The sequence below is a fragment of the Danio rerio genome, chromosome 3, assembly GCF_052040795.2.
Source record: "Danio rerio strain M-AB ecotype USA chromosome 3, GRCz13ab, whole genome shotgun sequence".
In the NCBI taxonomy this organism is placed as follows: domain Eukaryota; kingdom Metazoa; phylum Chordata; class Actinopteri; order Cypriniformes; family Danionidae; genus Danio; species Danio rerio.
Window position 1 is genome coordinate 864,830 of NC_141023.1, and position 20,872 is coordinate 885,701.

General features: G+C 39.7%; 1 protein-coding gene, 1 pseudogene and 1 gene segment (V, D, J or C); 2 read left to right on the forward strand and 1 right to left on the reverse strand.

Moving 5' to 3' along the window:
• Positions 1-55: 55 nt before the first annotated feature.
• LOC147845347 (immunoglobulin kappa variable 3-20-like) lies at positions 56-7,565 on the reverse strand. The segment is given in 5 exon segments: positions 56-1,841; positions 3,181-3,243; positions 3,352-3,417; positions 3,591-3,920; positions 7,313-7,565. Coding segments are annotated over 5 exon segments (558 nt in total).
• Positions 7,566-11,327: 3,762 nt separating this feature from the next.
• Positions 11,328-15,242, forward strand: LOC147845348 (uncharacterized). 2 transcript variants are annotated; one of them, XM_087243819.1, is made up of 6 exons: positions 11,328-11,503; positions 12,350-12,667; positions 12,759-13,082; positions 13,292-13,378; positions 13,611-13,691; positions 13,925-15,242. In XM_087243819.1, the coding sequence occupies exons 1-6, from the start codon at positions 11,449-11,451 to the stop codon at positions 13,927-13,929; spliced, it is 870 nt and encodes a 289-aa protein (XP_087099945.1). In that variant the 5' UTR covers positions 11,328-11,448; the 3' UTR covers positions 13,930-15,242. The 2 variants fall into 2 exon arrangements, with proteins under 2 accessions (XP_087099945.1, XP_087099944.1); XM_087243818.1 differs by lacking the exon at positions 13,925-15,242 and having other exon boundaries at positions 13,292-13,680.
• A 250-nt stretch (positions 15,243-15,492) lies between these two features.
• On the forward strand, positions 15,493-20,649 carry LOC147845349 (uncharacterized; annotated as a pseudogene). The gene is made up of 4 exons (XR_015480281.1): positions 15,493-15,631; positions 18,317-18,611; positions 18,697-19,038; positions 20,217-20,649. The product of XR_015480281.1 is annotated as an uncharacterized LOC147845349 (transcript).
• Positions 20,650-20,872: the final 223 nt, after the last annotated feature.

The window sequence follows — 20,872 nt, forward strand, 5'->3', positions numbered from 1 at the left end:
AAAGTTAGGAAACCCCCAATTGTAATGACGGGGGGAGTGACAGAGACAACTGGAGGAAAGATTCAATATGCAGGTTTATTCAGCGTCAGGCAAGCAATGATCAAACAGGTACAAACGGGTATATGCAGACAGTCCAGAGTCGTAGTCAAAACACAAGCAATAGGTCATAAAGCAGGCGGCTAAACAGGAGAACACGGGTAAACAAGGCTAAGGTCTAAACACGGGAAACAAGACAGGGAAACCGCTTTGTAATGCTACTGATACAGCTAACAAGACTCGGCCCCCTGCGTGAGTGAATGAGGGGTTTATGTAGCGTGTCTAATCAGTCTCTGACAAGCTTCAGCTGGTGAGAATGTAATCAGGCTACATGTGTGAGCATGGGTGTCTGGGAGAAGTGCATGTATGAATATGTAGTCCAGGAAAAGGCGGAAGTGTAGTCCATGGTTTGTTGTGAGATCCAGCGATATCTGGGGAGCGATCGCTGTTTATGTGACACCAATATCTTTAAAACTACTCTCTAATCAAAACACAAAATGTCTGAGCTGTTGGATGACGGTCTTTTCCTTAAGATAAGCATCAAAAAAAAAAAAAAAGATCACTGATTAATCATGATTTTGAGTTCACTACAGTTGAAATCTTAAGTTTATACATTTTTATGGTACATAAATTAAAATAATTCACATTTTTTAAATGATAGGACCAAAATGCAAAATTGTAAGTAATGTTCAGTCAACTTTACCTAATTGTTTAAAACATGAGGGTTTTCAGTGCATGGTCTTCTGTAACCTTCACTAATATTATCTGAAGAATGAACCCATAAAGCTCATTAAAGCACAGTGTGCTCCTTCTCTATGGTAGTTTCAGCTCTGTGTTTAGAGTAAATGATGACGAGTGAGCTGACTGACACTGTTTATATGTGCTTTAACACTCTTTTAAAACTCTTTTCATGCACTTAATCTGATTTTAATGTTTATTCTTTGGTGTTTTAATTGTTTTATACATATCTTGTGATTATTAAGCACATTAACCTGATATTGTGCATTAAATGTGCATTAGATTTTCAGAGCTGTGATCTCACTCTTGTGGTTTACTCCTGTTGTTCTTGGGTGTTGAAATCAGTTATTACCACGCTGGTTTCACCCACACATTTACTCACACGCTCCAGCAAACCAGACTACATATGTGTCTCAATATAAACTCCTGGCGTGGGGTTTTCTGAGAACACAAAGCAGAAACACAGAAAGAGGAAGAACAAACAGCATTAAACTAACACTGTGTCTCAGAGCTGATGCTAGACTTCTAGGGGCCCTAAGTAGAGCACTGAGTGTGGACCACTGTCAGTGCTTTAATAATCACCACAAAGCTCTTCATCTGCCATTTTACAGCAGATTCATCAAACTACACTGAGCTGAAGCAATCAGCAACACAAGTATTCTTCTTCTCTGGTGGACTTAAAAAGGGTCTAAAATCAGTGATGATCTTTAATGATCTTTAATGGATCAATGATTCTCCAACTCTACAAATCAAATCACTTGTATTGTCACATCATCAGCAGCACGTGTATATGATGAGTGAAAGCGCAGGTGCTGACTCCACACAGGGCAAAATACAGACAGTGCAAATACAACAACAGTGTAAAATTGACAGGGATCTAAGCTAAAACAAAGAAAATATTTAAAACAACTAAAGGGCTACATTCTCCATGTGTGTGATATCTGTGTACAGTGCAGGTGAAGACAGCAGAGGAGTGTGTAGACTGAGCTGAAGCTGCTGCTGGTGTTGTGAAGAGCGCTGGAGTCACTGCTGTTTAATCACACAGAATGTCTCTGCTTCAGCTTTAGCTGTAAAACATCAACATTAGCTCTGATAAATCACACTGGACAACATGACAATCACAGTAGAACTAGTCAACACACAAGACAACTCCAGTATTGCCCACTATAAAGCACAGAAGTGATCAACACACAGATCAGACCTGCTGTAGAAGATCCTGCTGGGTTTGGACTTTGTGGATCTTCACAGTTTGTGTTTCTGATCTCAGATTTACTCATTTAGTGGATTTTTAATAAGACATTTGTATAATGAAAATAAATAATAGTGAATCATTTTAAGAGTCTCTTGTTGGCCGGTTTATCAGAGTCCACCATGAAACAAACAATATATTAGCCTTGAAGATGTAGAAAAGAAGATGTGTTGTGCAGACACTGAGGCTTCGACGCCAGCGCAGATGTTTGGAAACACTGATCTGAAGCGTTATGAAACACACAGGTCATGTGACTAAAGCAATTCAAAGGCTCAGAGTATTTCACAAGCGTTTTGAGACCTGCCGTATCTGCATGTGATTGCCAGTATATACAGCAGTGGATCCTTATTCCAGTCCTCAGGACCCCCACCTGCACATTTGTATGTGTCTCTTATTTGACATGAGGATCAGTTCATGGATCTCTCTGTTAATGAGCTGATGATCTGAATCAGGTGTGTTGAGGAGTCATATAAGATGTGCAGGGTGGGGGTCCTGACCACTGGAATTGGGAACCCCTGATATACAGTAACATACAGTCCAATGTGCTGCGGGTGTCCCGAGTGTGAATGCAGGCTTGTGCAGATATTCAGAAATGTTGACTTAATGTCTTTATGCTTTGATGATCAATATAACACATATTTAGTCACTAAGAGTTCATTCACATGTCAGATTACAGACATTATAGATCTTCAATATAGACTATAGTTGCTCCAGCGTGGATTTGACTCAGATGTGTCTGCATGTCAGTCAGGAGCATTAACCACTGCAATCAATCTCTTGATATCCTCAGTCAACATGGGTCATGATCGCTCACTTCACTGCTTCTTCAAGTGTTTTAGAGTAATCCCTGAAAATGAGCACTGAATGTCCCTGTAGAGACAGGTCTCCAAACACCTCGGGGTTTCACAACGCCTCGCTCTGCCCAACACTATCTAGACCAGGAGTGTCCAAACTCGGTCCTGGAGGGTCGGTGTCCTGCATATCTTAGTTTAAATCAAACCCAATTAAACACAGCTGAACGCTCAATTTTACACTTTATGAGCTGAACCAGCCAATCAAACTTTGTGGGACACTGACCTTCCAGGATTGAGTTTGGACACCCCTGATCTAGATAGTGTTGGGCAGAGCGAGGAGTTGTAAAATTCATCATCATGTACCTGTTATAGAAGTGGAGTTTGTGCTGTGGTCTGGAGTCTCTGCTGCTGCTGTTTGAGCTCCAGCTGTAAAAGATGAAGATCAGATTAAACACTGCAGAACATCACAGCTGAACTAGTTATCTCCAGTATTGAACTCTGTAAATCAGTGATGTGAGATGAACACTGCTCCACCTTCAGTTGTGTCTGCTGCTGTTTCAGTCTGTGGTGTCGGCTCTGCTTTAGCTGTGAGATCTGGAGCTGTAAGAGATGATGGAGATGATCATTTAGCTCAATCACACTCCACAAAACTGTCACACTTTGAAAAAAAATGAAGGAATAAATGCAAAAGTGAACAGAAGACACAAATCACTAATCATGAGCTGAAACACAGAATTCAGCCCTGATTAAACTGAACATGAGGAGGAAATTACCAGCAACAACATGCAGAAACACAGCTGAATCATTGCCTTGTTTCTGGTCTTCTCTCCACTGTTGGCAGATGTAATATCCAGCATCTTCTGCTGTGACTCTACTGATGATCAGAGAGCAGTCAGAGCCCAGATTCAGTCTCTCGTGTTTCTCTGGGTTTGTCTTCTTTACCCCTAAACCAATCAGCTCAGCTGCTGCTGTCTGTCTGTCTCTGGTGTAGAGCCATGTAGTTCCTGATGTTCTGCAGTGCTGATCAGTGTTTCTACAGGGCAGATGAACAATTTCTCCAGATCTGCTGAACACATCAGTGTCTTTTTCTGCTCCAAACACACCTGAAACACAACATCTGAGAGATCACTGTTCTATATATTAATAATAGATTACAAAAAAAATAAATCAACAAATCTGTACACCTTTTACAAAGTCAAATTTAAGCCCTTTTCCAGCACTTTCCAGGTCCATTATCAAAGTTTTGGCAAATTACATATTTATACTTCACCACATTATATCAGATGCTCTTTCATATATGACAGTACAGTATAGGATAATCCAAGTCTTGATGTCATGTTTTCCCTAAGTCCAACATGAACTGCCGTTATTTTCTTTCTTATATTAAATCAAATCAAATCAGGCCTTTATTTGTCACATACACTTTTGAATAGTGAAATTGAACCCCCCCGACCGTACACAAACATCACAATTTTGGGGGAGACAGGTCACAGGAGGAAGCATTCAGAAACAAAGTAAGATACAACTGGGGCCTGTTTCAGTAAGGAGGTTCAAACAACTCAGAGTTTAATCTTGAACTCTGAGTTGATTTACCGAGAGATTAAAACTCTGAGTTTTATGTTTCAGAACAGCTGATCTGAGTTGGGTCAATCAACTTCGAGTAGACCAACTCAGAGTTAAGCGCGCACACCGTGACTATAAAAAGGCATTATTAATGGAGCGCAGACATTACGAGTGACTATGGCAACATCTTAAATAAAGAGATCAGCATTTCTTTCTCCAGCTGAACTTGATCTGCTCATGCAAAGTTACAGCAAATATGAGCGTATATATTTGAAAAAAAGCAACCATCAGTGAAACAGAGACAGTTAAAGTGGGAAAAAAGCTGCTCAAGTTAATGCCTAATTTCACTTTTAAAGTATTTAAATATTTAAGTATAATAAAATAAGTAATGTAATGTGTGACGTTTGTAAAATGTTTCTAAACTTTTATACACGTTTATCTGTTTTAATAGATTTAACAGTGCACTTGTGTGTCTGCCTTTTTATTGATCAAGTGATAGAGGTTGATATAACATTAAGAAGGTAAGCAGTGCTAAAAACTATTTTTAGACAGAATAATAATCCCATTAATCTAGTTACAGTACATGTCGAAGGTTAAGCTAATTATTTATGAAAAAAGGACAAGCCTCGTACGTGACTTTGTTCTGTGAGTGACAAAAATGTAGGCAATATCCATGTTTCCATCAAAATATATTACATAAATTTGTGCAAAACTGGAATAACGTCTAAAAGATGTGAATAAAGCAGCGTTTCCATCCAACGAGTCAAAGAGAACACAATCATCACTCCCTGATTAACTTGCGCCAAATATCAACAGTAAAAACAGAATTTACTGAAGAAGCTGCGTCAATGATTTTTTATTTAATAAATGTACTTGCGCCTCAGAAGACAATGCTGACACACAATGAACACGTGGGGGCGTTTGAAGCCAGACGCGGAGACTCTTGACACGCTCCAGACGCTCGGAGGTAATTAATAATATACACTAATACTGAAACAGTTCAGGCATTTTAGAATGACTAAAACAACATTTAAGATGTTCTGCAGTGTGCTCAGCCTGCTGGTTTGTCCATTCACACACATTTTCATCATCATCTCTAACAAACCTTTTTTTAATGCACATACTGTAATTTGTTAAGTGCACTTCGTAGTTTATAGACATACTTTCTTGTTAAATAAAAGTTTAACCTACTCAGTTATGCACATGTTATATTATGCGTATTTTCAAAAGTTATGTGAATCACGATGTTTCCATCAATGGTTTTTATATCACAGAGTAACTGACCACAGTAACTGACTCTGAGTTAAAGTTACCTCTCTTTCAGAAACAGGCTTGACTTACCCTGATTTCTCCAGTTTAACAAACCTGCCATTCTGAAACGGAAAACCCAGAGTTTCTCTCATTTCAGGTTAAAATACTCTGAGTTTTCACTTAACCTCCTTTCTGAAACAGGCCCCTGGACAGTTAGGCAAAAAAAAAAAAAAAACACCCCCTCAGCTTGCCCTTGATTAGGACAAAGTGAGAAAGGGAGAAAAACAGCTTTATATTAGCATAAGCACATCAGCAGGACACAACATTGACAGGGGGAACAAGGGAAATGGAAAATCAATCTGACGAGTGTGGGTATCCAACTGGTCCAGCAGCCATAACAAAACGCAAGTCACAGCCCCGCCCACGCCCCTCATGGGTGAAAGCACACGAAGGCGTTTGTATTGGGATCGGTGGTGAGTGTTTGTGTGTAGATATGTTTGTGTGTGTGTGAGCCTGCAGAGTCCAGCAGGTGGCTTTGGCAGGGTTTCAGGAATTTCAGAGCGTCAGCTCTGTTGGTACAGTTCACTCACATCTTAAATGTGTCTTTACCCTTTGTGTACTGTTCAAAATGTGCTCCCCTTTAAGTGATGTTGGTGCTGTTTTCTCTATCGACTTCATTATGATCACATGTACTGAATGTAAACCCATGACAGCAGATAATCCTGCATTACTGACTGCTGCTGGTGTTCCTGTTGAGAATAAGAGGTGAATCTGTCATTTATACTGTTGATCATCAGTGTACAGCATTAACACACACACACACACACACACACACACACACACACACACACACACACACACACACACACACACACAGAGAGACACACAGAACCTTTTTTGTACTGTAACTGATGAACAACAGTAAAATGACTCACTTTACTTCCTAACAGGAACACCAGCAGCAGTCAGTAATGCAGGATTATCTGCCGTCATGACTTTACAATCAATACATGTGATTATAATGAGGCAAAACCAGACACTGACACTGCCAACACAAGTGTATTGTTGAAGACTGCTGAAGATTATCAAAGCAATTTCCCAAAACATGTTTCAGCAAATGTGATGGTTTTTGATGACAAATCTGATTTTTACTCAGAGAATTATGTGGTCAAATTAAGCCAAATCAGCCCAGAGTGGATTAAAACAAGCCAACAGCACACAAGAGTTAATGAATCTCTCATCTTAAATCTCTTTATTTTCATTTCAGAGGGAGCAGGTAAAGAAAAGACAGACAGATCACACTACAGACACATGTAGACTCCAGAGTTTACACTTTAAGCAAAACAGATTTTATTTATTCAGTTAACTATTAACTATATTAACTATTATTTACTTCACAAGAACTATAAAGAAAATCAAAACACTTAAATTTTTAAACACTCAGTCTTGACAGTAACCTGTTCTGCATTATATTGAGGCACACTGTTTAGTTTTAGTGCAGTCAGGAATAATAAAGGATGTGCTGTACACTATCAATAATAAAGGACTTGATCAATACAGATCAAACACTTGCTCTTAATCAATACAGCAGATTAAAGTCTGTACTAAAGAAAGGCAGTGTGCAGTGTCCAGACTAAGAGTGAATGTAAATGTCCATCAGAGTAAATGCAGCAGTGTTTACCTGTGCTGAGTGTCCAGAAGATGAGCAGCAGAAACAGAGGACTCCTATCAGCCATTCTGTGTGTCTGACACTCGTCTTCTGCTTTATATATATATATATATATATATATATGTTGAGCTCTTGTTTAAACAGCAGCAGCTCTTCCTGTGCTTCTGCAGCTTCCTCTCAGATCAGCCTCACTCTTTGTCTTCCTGACACTACACCAGTTTATAGTGGACAACTGTGTGTTTCTGTTGATCATTAAAGATGCTCTGAGCGACTTTCACCAAACACTTTTGACCACAGTGTCCCAAAACACACTTCAGCCAATCAGCAGAGAGGGGCGTGTCTAGTGACTCTAGCGTATCAAAGGGGGCGTGGTTCTATCTGCCAATTTCCTCCAAGATATGAGAGGCTGAAAACACTGATTCAAGAGGAGACATGACGATGAGACACTCGATAATAACACACACACACACACACACACACACACACACACACACACACACACACTGTAGCACGGGGGAGAGGCGAGAGGTGAATCCAGTCATAGGGGCTCTCGACTAGCCGCTGATTCTGTCTTTATATTCTGCTCTGTGTTTGTCATGAAGTCAGCTCAATGCAGGTTGCAGGTTTTGTATGTAAATCTGACTCTGATGGCGACTCTGCCTCTACAGTTGTGTAAAACTCTCAGTGGTTTATCATGAACTTTTCATCGATCATTTTCCCGAGATTGACGGCAAAAACGAGCGCAGACAAGCAGCAGCTACATGTGACATGTAAAAACGCCAAATAGGATGAATCTGTGCCGCATTTTCTAAACGTACTCTCTGTATTTAGCTGTTGGCTTGTACAGTGGCTCTAAACTGTCAAAACACCTCTGATAAAGGCTTTATCGGACATGACGTATTTGTACATGTGTACATCACTGTAACATGTTTTATTCATGACCATTTGAGCTGGTTTCAGTCCTTAGCTTTCATTTTCATCTTATTTAAATATATTTATCTTGCTTGTTAATTAAATACCATTTTGTTATTTAAACTATTATTTTTATGCAACAATCAACTTGCATGTTGATTTGCTATGAACAAAAGGAAATAATTTTTTGCATGCTGATTTATGTGAAATCGTGAATAATATAGGTCTATAATCACCTTGCAATTTCCAAGTTATAGCTTTGCTTTTACTTTGAGTATAGACTATTCAGTTCATAAGAGCAGTTCAATCTTTTATGAAGTTTGCTGTATAAAAATACAACAATTTAAAATATTTATAATTATTGGGCTATACATATCGGCTACCGGCCTCCAAGTCTTATTAAAGTATTATCGGTTATCGGTATCGGCAAAAAATCCATATCGGTGCTTCCCTAATTTATATACCAGTAATAACACTTACAGTGGGGCAAAATGGCATTTAGACAGCCACTAATTGTGCAAGTTCTTCCACTTTAAAAGATGAGAAAGGCCTGTAATTTACACCACAGGTAAACCTCAACTATAAAAAAATTAAAAATATAATAAAATAAGAAAAATAAAATCTGAAAATCACATTGTAGGATGTTTAAAGAATTTATTTGCTAATGATGGGGAAAACTAAGTATTTGGTCCACAACAAATTTTCACCTCAATACTTTGTTATATACCTTTTGCTGGCAATGACAGAGGTTAAACATTTTCAGTAAGTCTTGAAAGGGTTTCCACACACTCTTGCTGGTATTTGGGTCCATTCCTCCACGCAGATCTAAGACAATATTTAGGTGACGTCAGCACATTATTTGTATTTTGCATTTTGTGTTGTTCATGCAGTCTTGTGTCACTGCCAGAGCTGCCAGATCCTCTTCCTGAGTCTCCAGAGAGGGTGCCAGATCCTCCTGAAATCCCAGAATAGTGTGCACCAGATCCTCCTGAACACGCTAAATGGTGGGCGCCAGATCCTCTTAAATTCCTTAAATAGTGGGGCACCAGATCCACCTGAATTCCTTGAATGGGGGTGCCAGATCCTCCTAAATTCTCAGAATGGTGGGTGCCAAATCCTGCTAAATCCCCTGAATGATGGGCGCCAGATCCTCCTGAATTCCCAGTATGACCAGAGCCTCCATCTGATTCCCACGAATGGCTGTCATATCCATGTGTCTTCCCAGTGCCGCCGGAGCTGTGTGACCATCCAGTGCCGCCAGAGCTGTGTGAACCACCAGTGTCTCCTGACCCACTGGGGTTATATGAACTACCAGTGCCTCCTGACTAACTAAGGTCATATGAATGGTCAATGCATGCTGATCTGAATCTTTGTGCTCCAGTCTTTCCGTGCTCCAGGCCCTTCGCAGCTCCATGCTTCAGGCACTCCTCCACTGCATGATCCTGGCCCTCCGTCCCTTCACCTGTTCTGCCTCTGCTCCACCTCCATCTTGACCTGTGTTTGAAGCATCTGGAAGCCACCTTTATAGGGGGGCTCTGTCACAATCACCAGCGATCTAGTCCATACAGTCCACATAGTTCTCACTGGAGAACTGAAATCCTGTCACCATATGGACTACAAATCCTGTCATGCACCTCACACACACCAGTTCTGGTTTTTCGTTGACTAAAACAAAAGGAGCTGCTTATGGATTGATTACACGCACACACTTCTGGCAGAGTTTTGTTCACTGTTTACCTGTAACATTACAAAGTGTTATCCTATTCTAGTCTTTCCGTGCCTTTTGACCCTTTTCCTATCGTTGTTTTCGCCGCCTGTCCTGACCGTTCACTTGTTTTTGACTACACTTCTGGATTACCCTTGACACTGTTTGTACCTGTTTGACCATTGCCTGCCTGACTACTCTTGTGTAATAAACTGCATGTGGATCCTCAACTCTGTTGTTCAGCATCCCACAGTTACAGACATCAATACCTGTGCTCAAAATGACCTCTCTGCATTTCAGTCTTGATCAGTTCAGCATTTATTTTATAATAACAAACTAAAGACAGATGAAGAACAAGCAGATATACAGACAGATGTACAGTAGAATAGTGAGAGCTGTTGTTGAAGTGTTGATGAAGCAGAGCTTTCTGAAAGATGAACAGAGACTCAGAGCTGCTGTGTAGAGTTGGAGAATCATTGATCCATTAAAGATCATTAAAGATCATCACTGATTTTAGACCCTTTTTAAGTCCACCAGAGAAGAAGAATACTTGTGTTGCTGATCGCTTCAGCTCAGTGTAGTTTGATGAATCTGCTGTAAAATGGCAGATGAAGAGCTTTGTGGTGATTATTAAAGCACTGACAGTGGTCCACACTCAGTGCTCTACTTAGGGCCCCTAGAAGTCTAGCATCAGCTCTGAGACACAGTGTTAGTTTAATGCTGTTTGTTCTTCCTCTTTCTGTGTTTCTGCTTTGTGTTCTCAGAAAACCCCACGCCAGGAGTTTATATTGAGAAGACTTTAACACATATGTAGTCTGGTTTGCTGGAGCGTGTGGGTAAATATGTGTGAAACCAGTGTGGTAAAAATAACTAAGTGTAGACACGCAAAAACAACAGGAGTAAACCACAAGAGTGAGATCACAGCTCTGAAAATCTAATGCACATTTAATGCACAATATCAGGATAATGTGTTTAATAATCACTAAATATGTATAAAACTATTAAAACTGCTAATAATAAACATGTTCAAATCAGATTAAGTGTCTGAAAAGAGTTTTAAAAGACTGTAAAAGCACATATAAACAGTGTCAGTCAGCTCACTCGTCATCATTTACTCTAAACACAGAGCTGAAACTACCATAGAGAAGGAGCACACTGTGCTTTAATGAGCTTTATGGGTTCATTCTTCAGATAATATTAGTGAAGGTTACAGAAGACCATGCTCTGTGTGTGAACAGATTACTGTGTAGATTTGCTGAAAGATTTCCCTGTCTACAGTTGTCGACAATAATGTCGACAATGACATTATTAACTTTAGAGTGAAATGAAGGAGGAAATCTGAAGCTGAGCTGATTGGCTGAAGTGTGTTGAGTTGTCCACTATAAACTGGTGTAGTGTCAGGAAGACAAAGAGTGAGGCTGATCTGAGAGGAAGCTGCAGAAGCACAGGAAGAGCGGCTGCTGTTTAAACAAGAGCTCAACATATATATATATATATATATAAAGCAGAAGACGAGTGTCAGACACACAGAATGGCTGATAGGAGTCCTCTGTTTCTGCTGCTCATCTTCTGGACACTCAGCACAGGTAAACACTGCTGTTCATCATCTACAAGATTATAAACTCAGCACTTCAGCTCATTATTCTGGCTGTTTTAGGAGGCTGTGATGTTTGCAGTAATGGATTGTCAGTCAGTGTGTGACTCTGGACCCCAGTGTCTTATGATGCAGCGGCAGAGTTTAGACAACATTTAGAAAATCATTTATTGGGTCAAAATATCATGAAGATTGTTTAAATTAATTTACTACTGTAAAAATTTCTAATCTTATATTATTGTGAGTAATTTGCATTTCTAAGCACTTTATTTTGACAACTTTAAAGGTGATTTTCTCAATATTTAGATTTTTAGATCTCTCAGACTCCAGATGTTAATCAGTTGTTTCACAGGCAAATGTTGTCCTGTTATAACAAAACACAGATCAACGGCTAAAAATAAAAATAAAAATACACACATATATGTATATATCTTATCAATGGCTAAAAATAAACACACACACACATATATATATGTATATATATATTTGCTTTTAAAAACTAAATTAGACCCTTATGACCCAATGTCTTTTAAACTCTGATGTAAGTTTAATATTTACAATATTTACAACAGTTATAGGCGACGCGGTGGCGTATTAGGTAGGAAGGGGCATCCGCTGCTTAAAACATATGCTGGATAAGTTGGCGGTTCATTCCGCTGTGGCGACCCCAGAATAATAAAAGAAAATGAATTAATTAATTATTGAACAGCAGTTTATATGATGGTATATTTCTTAAAATATGTACATTTTGGAGAAACATTATATGCGCTGAGATGTCTGAGATGTACTGCTTTTATTAGTTATCATGCAGTAAAATATGACATTAAATGTGTTTCAGGTGTGTTTGGAGCAAAAGACACTGATGTGTTCAGCAGATATGGAGAAACTGTTCATCTGCCCTGTAGAAACACTGATCAGCACTGCAGAACAACAGAAACTGACTGGCTCTACAACAGAAACACACAGACATGGACAGACACACTGATTAAGTCAGGAGTAAATGAGAGAAACTCAGAGAGACTGAATCTGGGCTCTGACTGCTCTCTGATCATCAGTAGAGTCACAACAGGAGATGCTGTAAGTTACATCTGCAGACAGTGGAGAGGAGACCACACATATGGAGCTGATTCACGTGTGTTTCTGCATGTTGTTGCTGGTAATTTCCTCCTCATGTGTTCAGTTTAATCAGGGCTGAATTCTGTGTTTCAGCTCATGATTAGTGATTTGTGTCTTCTGTTCACTTTCAGTCTCTCCATCATCATCATCATCATCATCATCATCTTCATCTGATATTGGTCCGGGTCTCTCTCTGACTCTCTCCTGTCGGCTGTTCTCATATTTTGCACGTTCCTGTGGTGATCTGTTCAGTTCTGAGGATCTTCATCTGTCCTGGGTGGATGAGGCTGGTGTTGATCTGAACACAGACTCCAGATATCAGATCTCTTCTACAGGCTGTATCATCAGTCTGTCTACAACATTCATCAGTGAAGATGAAGATAAACAGTGGAGATGTGGAGTCTATCAGAGAAATCAACTGAAGACCTCAGACACGTTTACTGTCCACTATTCAGGTCAGAGAATCATCAGACACTTTAACACTCACATTATCATCACTGAACCACAGTATAGAGAATCATTTCTTAGACAAATGTCATTAACTGGGACATTATATAATTAACTCAAATATTTACAATCATTAAAACCTGTAAATTAAAATATAAATTTATCCATTATCATGTTATACAGTATAAAGTTCTAAACTAACCTTCATCCTTTACAGCTCAAACAGCTCCATCAGTGAGTCCAGATCACAACACAAACTGTGAAGATCCACAAAGTCCAAACCCAGCAGGATCTTCTACAGCAGGTCTGATCTCATGTGTACACTACTTAAAATATTTCTGTCATATTGTGTGGTTAAACAGCAGTGACTCCAGCGCTCCTCACAACACCAGCAGGAGCTGCTACAGCACGTTCATCATCACTGCTTCATCTGTGTTTTATAGTCTACAATACTGGAGTTATCTTGTGTGTTGACTAGTTAGATTATGATTCTCATGTTCTGCAGTGTGATGTACATTCACCTTCATCTTCTACAGCTGGAGCTCAAACAACATCAGCAGTGACTCCAGACCACAACACAAACACAACTATAAACCCAGCAGGAGCTTCAGCAACAGGTACATGATGATGATGAAGATGATGATGATGATGATGATGATGATGATGATGATGATGAAGATGATGATGAAGATGATGCTGATGAAGATGTTGATGATGATGAAGATGATGATGATGATGATGATGATGAAGATGTTGATGTTGATGATGATGATGATGATTATGAAGATGTTGATGATGATGATGATGATGATGATGATGATGATGATGATGAGCTGAATCTGTTTCTCAGGATGATGATGGTAATGACTCAGTGACTTACGCCGCCGTCAGCAGAAGAGCTTAATGTGTGCAGAAGAAGAAAAAGAGCCTTCAGGAATAAAGATCAACACAAACAGGCAGAAATCACAGCAGCATCACTGCAGCATTTCAGGAGCACAAGTTTCCCTCAAATGCGCAGATTCAGGACTTTAGTGTGGAGAATTGGAGAGATTTAGAGCAGAACAAACACAGCTGGAATATTACTGCACTGGAAAGAGGACAAAGCAGCTGTTCTGAAGGAGAGAAAGAAAGAAAGAAAGAAAGAAAGAAAGAAAGAAAGAAAGAAAGAAAGAAAGAAAGAAAGAAAGAGAGAAAGAAAGAAAGAAAGAAAGAAAGAAAGAAAGAAAGAAAGAGAGAAAGAAAGAAAGAAAGAAAGAAAGAAAGAAAGAAAGAAAGAAAGAAAGAGAGAGAGAGAGAAAGAAAGAAAGAAAGAAAGAAAGAAAGAAAGAAAGAAAGAGAGAAAGAAAGAAAGAAAGAAAGAAAGAAAGAAAGAAAGAGAGAAAGAAAGAAAGAAAGAAAGAAAGAAAGAAAGAAAGAAAGAAAGAAAGAAAGAAAGAAAAAAAGAGAGCAGGAAAATAGGCTGTGTTTGTGGAGGAAAGAGAAGACTGCAGTGGGAGAATTACAGCACTGTCTGTTTGTGTTACAACTTACAATCATCATCTTCATTTGTCTCTTCAACTCATTTGAGGCCCAGTTTTGTCATGTCTTGCTTTATAGAAATGTCTTTTTCATTTGGCACATGATCTCCAACATCATCTCCATGTATCTAGACTGTATTTGAGCTCCATTCCTTCATGTTGAATCTGCTTTATTTGTGTGCAGGCAGAGATATAAAGCCCTACTTTGCTTTCTACATCACATTAAAAGTACTAAAGTGATCTGATGCTTCTGGAGCAATATTTGACTTCATGTTTGGGAGAATCAAATGTCAAACTAAGAGTCCAATAATGCTTAATTAAAGCTTAATGTGGTGTTGTTCACTTCATCTGTGGATTGAGGCTCGCTCTTTACAGTGTTTACTGTTAATTACAGGTAAAGTGTGACAGAAATGTGGGTTTCTCTGCTTGTTTAGGGACATTAAGACACATGAAGTGTTTTATAATGTCTCCTTTAAATGAGTTAAATGATTGAGCTTGGGTTTGTGTCTTGATTTCAGTTGTGTTTATTGGTTTATAGTAATATGTTGTGTGATTTGTGTTTGTGTATTGGTTATTAAGCTGGACTTCTGATATAAACACTGATGTGAAGCAAATAAATCCTCAATAAAGTGCTTCAGTGACCCTACATTACATCTCTAGATTGTCTTTCATTTCATTTCAGCGCTTTGTGTTTTTCTTTCTGATCATTATGTTGTGACTATTTGAGGGACTTTTATTTTGACACTTCCTGTAGGCCCCATATAAAGAGGAAGGCCTGTGTGATTGTGGAGGGAAACACTGTTTGGACTGGAGCACTAGCTGTGTTTGTGAGCTGTTTCTGGACATCTTTGACTCTTTCTCTTAGACTCTATTGATGGACGATTCTGTCATGGATTTGAATGGGAATATTGGGGCTTTTGATCATGTTTGGGAGGATTTTTGGACACATTCTTCATTGGTGTTTGAGTAAACTAATCTCCTCAGGCTCTTCACTGGACGTCTTGATGAAGGATTATTGATCAACTCAACTGGACAATCAGGTCAGTTCTGTTGCTTTAGTTGATGACTGTAATATATTGATGTGTGTGTGTGTGTGTGTGTGTGTGTGTGTGTGTGTGTGTGTGTGTGTGTGTGTGTGTGTGTGTGTGTGTGTGTGTGTGTGTGTGTGTGTGTGTGTGTTTCTCAGTCTGACCGCTAGATGTCAGTGAAGCCGCGCTGAAGTCTCGATGAGGACTGAGATTAAACAGCAAACTCAGCATTTCCTCCCTCATTTAGACAATCCTGCAGAAATAAACACATTTCAGCCTTTACTCTTGCTTTATTGTTGGACTGGTGAATTTACAGCACTTTTATACTGGTTTCACGGCTCAATTTCTGCAATATCAGCGAGTTTTTAAAGCTATCGGCCTATTGGAGACAGTGAAAGTCAGGGAATTTCAGTCATGGAGAATAGTTTATTGTTTATTTGTCAGTTTCAGTTTGCATTTAAAAGACATTTATAGCTTTATTGTTGAGCAAATCTGCTGTGTCGAGGGTATTTTCAGCTCCATTATTGATTTGATGCTCATCAACTGGCAGTCACTGGAGTCAAATGCAGACACTGAACCTGTTAACTAAGGCTAAATATTCACTAAACCAGAGTTAATGTGTGTTTACCATGCTCAGCTGTGCTAACCCCTGATTAACTGTGCTTTTACAACACCAAACAGAGTTTTACCATGGTATTTGTAGTAAAACTGTGCTGATAAAATGAGTCAATGTGGCAGAAAAACCTGCTTAGTGAAATGGACTATTAATAAAAGCTGGTGAATTGTTGTTATCAGTGAGTCTCAAACACACTCAGAAGAGCTGAAGAGTCTTACCGTACGTTCACACCGAAAGCGGCGAGAGCGTCAAAGTAGCCGGAAGTCATTCATTTTCAATGAGAGCCGGCGGCGATAGGCGTCGATAAGCGGCGAGGAGCAGCGCGGCGCGTCTTCGCCGGCGTGAGCGTCGAGGAGAGTTGAAATGAAGTCAACTTTATGGTAATGAGCTATGACGCGGTTCGGCGGCAAGCAATCAGAATGAAGACGTCCACCGCTTGATAGCAGTTCAGAGAACACAGACCTGTGAACTTTGGTTCCGACCACAGTTGTTCCCAAGGGTTTGTTTATTGCGGTCGCCGGATTTCCCATTATTTACAATGTTTTCTTACAGGAACATGCATTAAATAAGTTACTGACGAGTTACTGATGTTCATTAATGTTATATAAATTTATCTTTAAAAAGCGGGAATCTCACGCGATGTGACAGTACAAAACAGTACTGCTGCTTCAGGATATTTCAGACATATGGACACATATTGGATAAATAGAGCAAAGGCACACCACATGCAACTTGATCTTCCATTGTTGTATGAATTTGATAAGAAGTGCGCAACATTTTCACGCTAAAAACATGTCTTTATGCAGGAATGTAACTGATATGCTGCAATGGCTCCTTTAAGTACGAGATCAATGTAGCGAGTTTTGACGCTCTCGCCGCAGGAGCTGAAGGCAGAGAGCGTTGTCGCCAGGGCGGCCAGAGCGACCTTGGACGCTCTCGCCGCTTTCGGTGTGAACGTACGGTTAATGGAGCCTTTGTTATTATCGAGTGTCTCATCGTCATGTCTGCTCTTGAATCAGTGTTTTCAGCCTCTCATATCTTGGAGGAAATTTGCAGATAGAACCACGCCCCCTTTGATACGCTAGAGTCACTAGACACGCCCCTCTCTGCTGATTGGCTGAAGTGTGTTTTGGGACACTGTGGTCAAAAGTGTTTGGTGAAAGTCGCTCAGAGCATCTTTAATGATCAACAGAAACACACAGTTGTCCACTATAAACTGGTGTAGTGTCAGGAAGACAAAGAGTGAGGCTGATCTGAGAGGAAGCTGCAGAAGCACAGGAAGAGCTGCTGCTGTTTAAACAAGAGCTCAACATATATATATATATATAAAGCAGAAGACGAGTGTCAGACACACAGAATGGCTGATAGGAGTCCTCTGTTTCTGCTGCTCATCTTCTGGACACTCAGCACAGGTAAACACTGCTGCATTTACTCTGATGGACATTTACATTCACTCTTAGTCTGGACACTGCACACTGCCTTTCTTTAGTACAGACTTTAATCACAACCTTTAGAAGTCCTCTATGGTTGGCGTCATGTCTTCACAGGACTTGGATCGCATCAATGGCGCTGCACATCTCTAGAGGCCTCAGGATGAGAATCTCCAGGTGGAAAAAAACACAAGGAAACTATAAGCGTAGCTGCTGTTCATAGTGTATTTAAACAAGAGATATTACATATATAAACAAACATGTACAGCGTATGAGAGTTTTTTTACACAATGTCTGGTGCATTAAGACAGGGGGAGTGTGTCCTACTGGTGGTTTGTCAAGCCCACTCACCTGCGTGGAGCACACTCGTTCATCATGCGGTTATGTGATGCTTGTGTGTGTACTTTACTAAAGAGATCAGTCTTTAATCTAGTGTTGAACTGAGAGAGTGTGTCTGAGCCTTGGACATTATCAGGAAGGCTATTCCAGAGTGTAGGAGTCATAAAGGAGAAGACCCTTCTCAAATACATCAGCTCTGAAATTATGTGATGGATGATGTTTATGGATTTTGCTGTTCTTGTGAAATGCTGGAAAAGTGCTTAAATGTACTTTGTAAACCCTGTAAATAATTTATAGCAAATTGATTTGCAGGTTTGTTTGGAGAAGAAGAGACTCACGTGTTCGGCAGTTCTGGAGAAACTGTTCATCTGCCCTGTAGAAACACTGATCAGCTCTGCAGAACATCAGGAACTGACTGGCTCTACATGAGTTACAGAGACTCAAAGACGGCTGAACTGATTAGTTTAGGGTTAAATGAGAGAAACTCAGAGAGACTGAATCTGGGCTCTGACCATCAGTAGAGTGACAACAGAAGATGCTGGACTTTACACCTGCAGACAGTGGAGTGGAGACTCTGATTCAGCTGTGTATCTGCATGTTGTTGCTGGTAATTTCCTCCTCATGTGTTCAGTTTAATCAGGGCTGAATTCTGTGTTTCAGCTCATGATTAGTGATTTGTGTCTTCTGTTCAGTTTCAGTCTCTCCATCATCATCATCATCATCATCATCATCATCATCATCATCTTCATCTGATATTGGTCCGGGTCTCTCTCTGACTCTCTCCTGTCGGCTGTATTCAGATTCTGGATTCTCCTGTGAAAGTTTGTTCAGTTCTGAGGATCTTCATCTGTCCTGGTTGGATGAGGCTGGTGTTGATCTGAACACAGACTCCAGATATCAGATCTCTTCTACAGGCTGTATCATCAGTCTGTCTACAACACTCATCAGTGAAGATGAAGATAAACAGTGGAGATGTGGAGTCTATCAGAGAAATCAACTGAAGACCTCAGACACGTTTACTGTCCACTATTCAGGTCAGAGACACATCAGATCTCCAAAGATTTTTTCAAGGGTGTAAGAAAGTAAATGATGGGTAGACAAGCTCTTTGTAGGGAGAAAGTCAACCGAAACTATCTCTGAGGTGTTTAGTTCATTGAGCCTATTCTTATTCATTCATTCATTTTCCTTCAGCTTAGTCCCTTTATTCATCAGGGGTCGCCACAGCAGAATGAACCGCCAACAATTCCAGCATATGTTTTACACAGCGGATGCCCTTTCAGCTGCAAAACAATAGTGGGAAACACCCATACACACATATACACACACACACACACACACACACACACACACACACACACTATGGCCAATTTAGTTAATCAATTTCCCTATGTGTTTGGACTGTGGGGAAAACCGGAGCATACAATTTAACTGAATGTAGAAATTGAATAGCTATGATGATGTCTTCAGTGGAGTGCGTCCACCACCGTTCAGTTATTCCACTTATAAAGTCCATCATGTGAATAACAAATGCGCCATGATAGACACAACTGACTTTTAAAGAGAGTGAGAGCCGAGACTCTGGTTGGTTTAATACACATTATGCTCAAAACACACCAATAACTTATAAAGAGAATAATCACAACCCTGATGGACCATGAGCCAGGCCTTTAATCTGTCATCAAAATAGCAGAAGTGGATTCAGACACAGCCTTAGTGCTTTTGCACCATCTGCTGCAGAGATCACACTTAGATTGTTGAAATAGAGCCCATACAGTATCTTTTTATATTTATATATATGAAAAATAAGATCATGCCATTGACAAAACCATTAATCCTGCATCATCAGTGTAATTGTAGAGTAAATGCATTCACACCACCTCTGAGCTGATGACTTCAATAATCTATAGTGGGTCATTAATGAGACAATTTTATTCAGTGAATAACTGAGACATTCTATAATGAACTAGATGAAATATTTAATGTCTTGAAAACTCTAATCTGAAATAAATTAAACTGTGATCAAATTATAGAGTATAATGATCCACAAAGTCCAAACCCAGCAGGATCTTCTACAGCAGGTCTGATCTGTGTGTTGATCACTTCTGTGCTTTATAGTGGGCAATACTGGAGTTGTCTTGTGTGTTGACTAGTTCTACTGTGATTGTCATGTTGTCCAGTGTGATTTATCAGAGCTAATGTTGATGTTTTACAGCTAAAGCTGAAGCAGAGACATTCTGTGTGATTAAACAGCAGTGACTCCAGCGCTCTTCACAACACCAGCAGCAGCTTCAGCTCAGTCGTCACACTCCTCTGCTGTTATGTTTGAGTTAGTTTCAGCAGCTTGTTTTTATGTCTAATTGTCGATAACCAAGTCCAGCTAACTGAGTATAGTACCCACATACAAAGAACGGAGCCCTGCTCTATATTGTGTTTATTGCTGATCAGGGCCTGCAGCAGTCAGGGGGCGGAGCTACAGAATCAGTGTGATAAAGTCTGTAATATTAACTGTGTGATATCATTAATTAACATTGTGCTTTAATCCATTTCCTCATCAGTCTGGCTTCATATGATAAATGAAAGATGAATTTGACTGTGATTGTTACAACTTGCTTTGTCTGTCAATAAATTTCCTTTAGTGGAAACTCTAGACTGTGTTCATCATTTAATTGGGTGCTGGAGAAAAATAAAACATGTGAGACCTGTGAAACAGACCTCATGGACTAAAGTCTTCCTTAGTGCTCTGTGTTTGCTGTCTGGGTTATTTTCTTTATTAAACTGTAAATAAATGCATGATATGATTCATATAGTGCTGATTAGCAGCCTCCACCAAACGCTTCTACATTACACTCTAACATATACTGGGTTGTT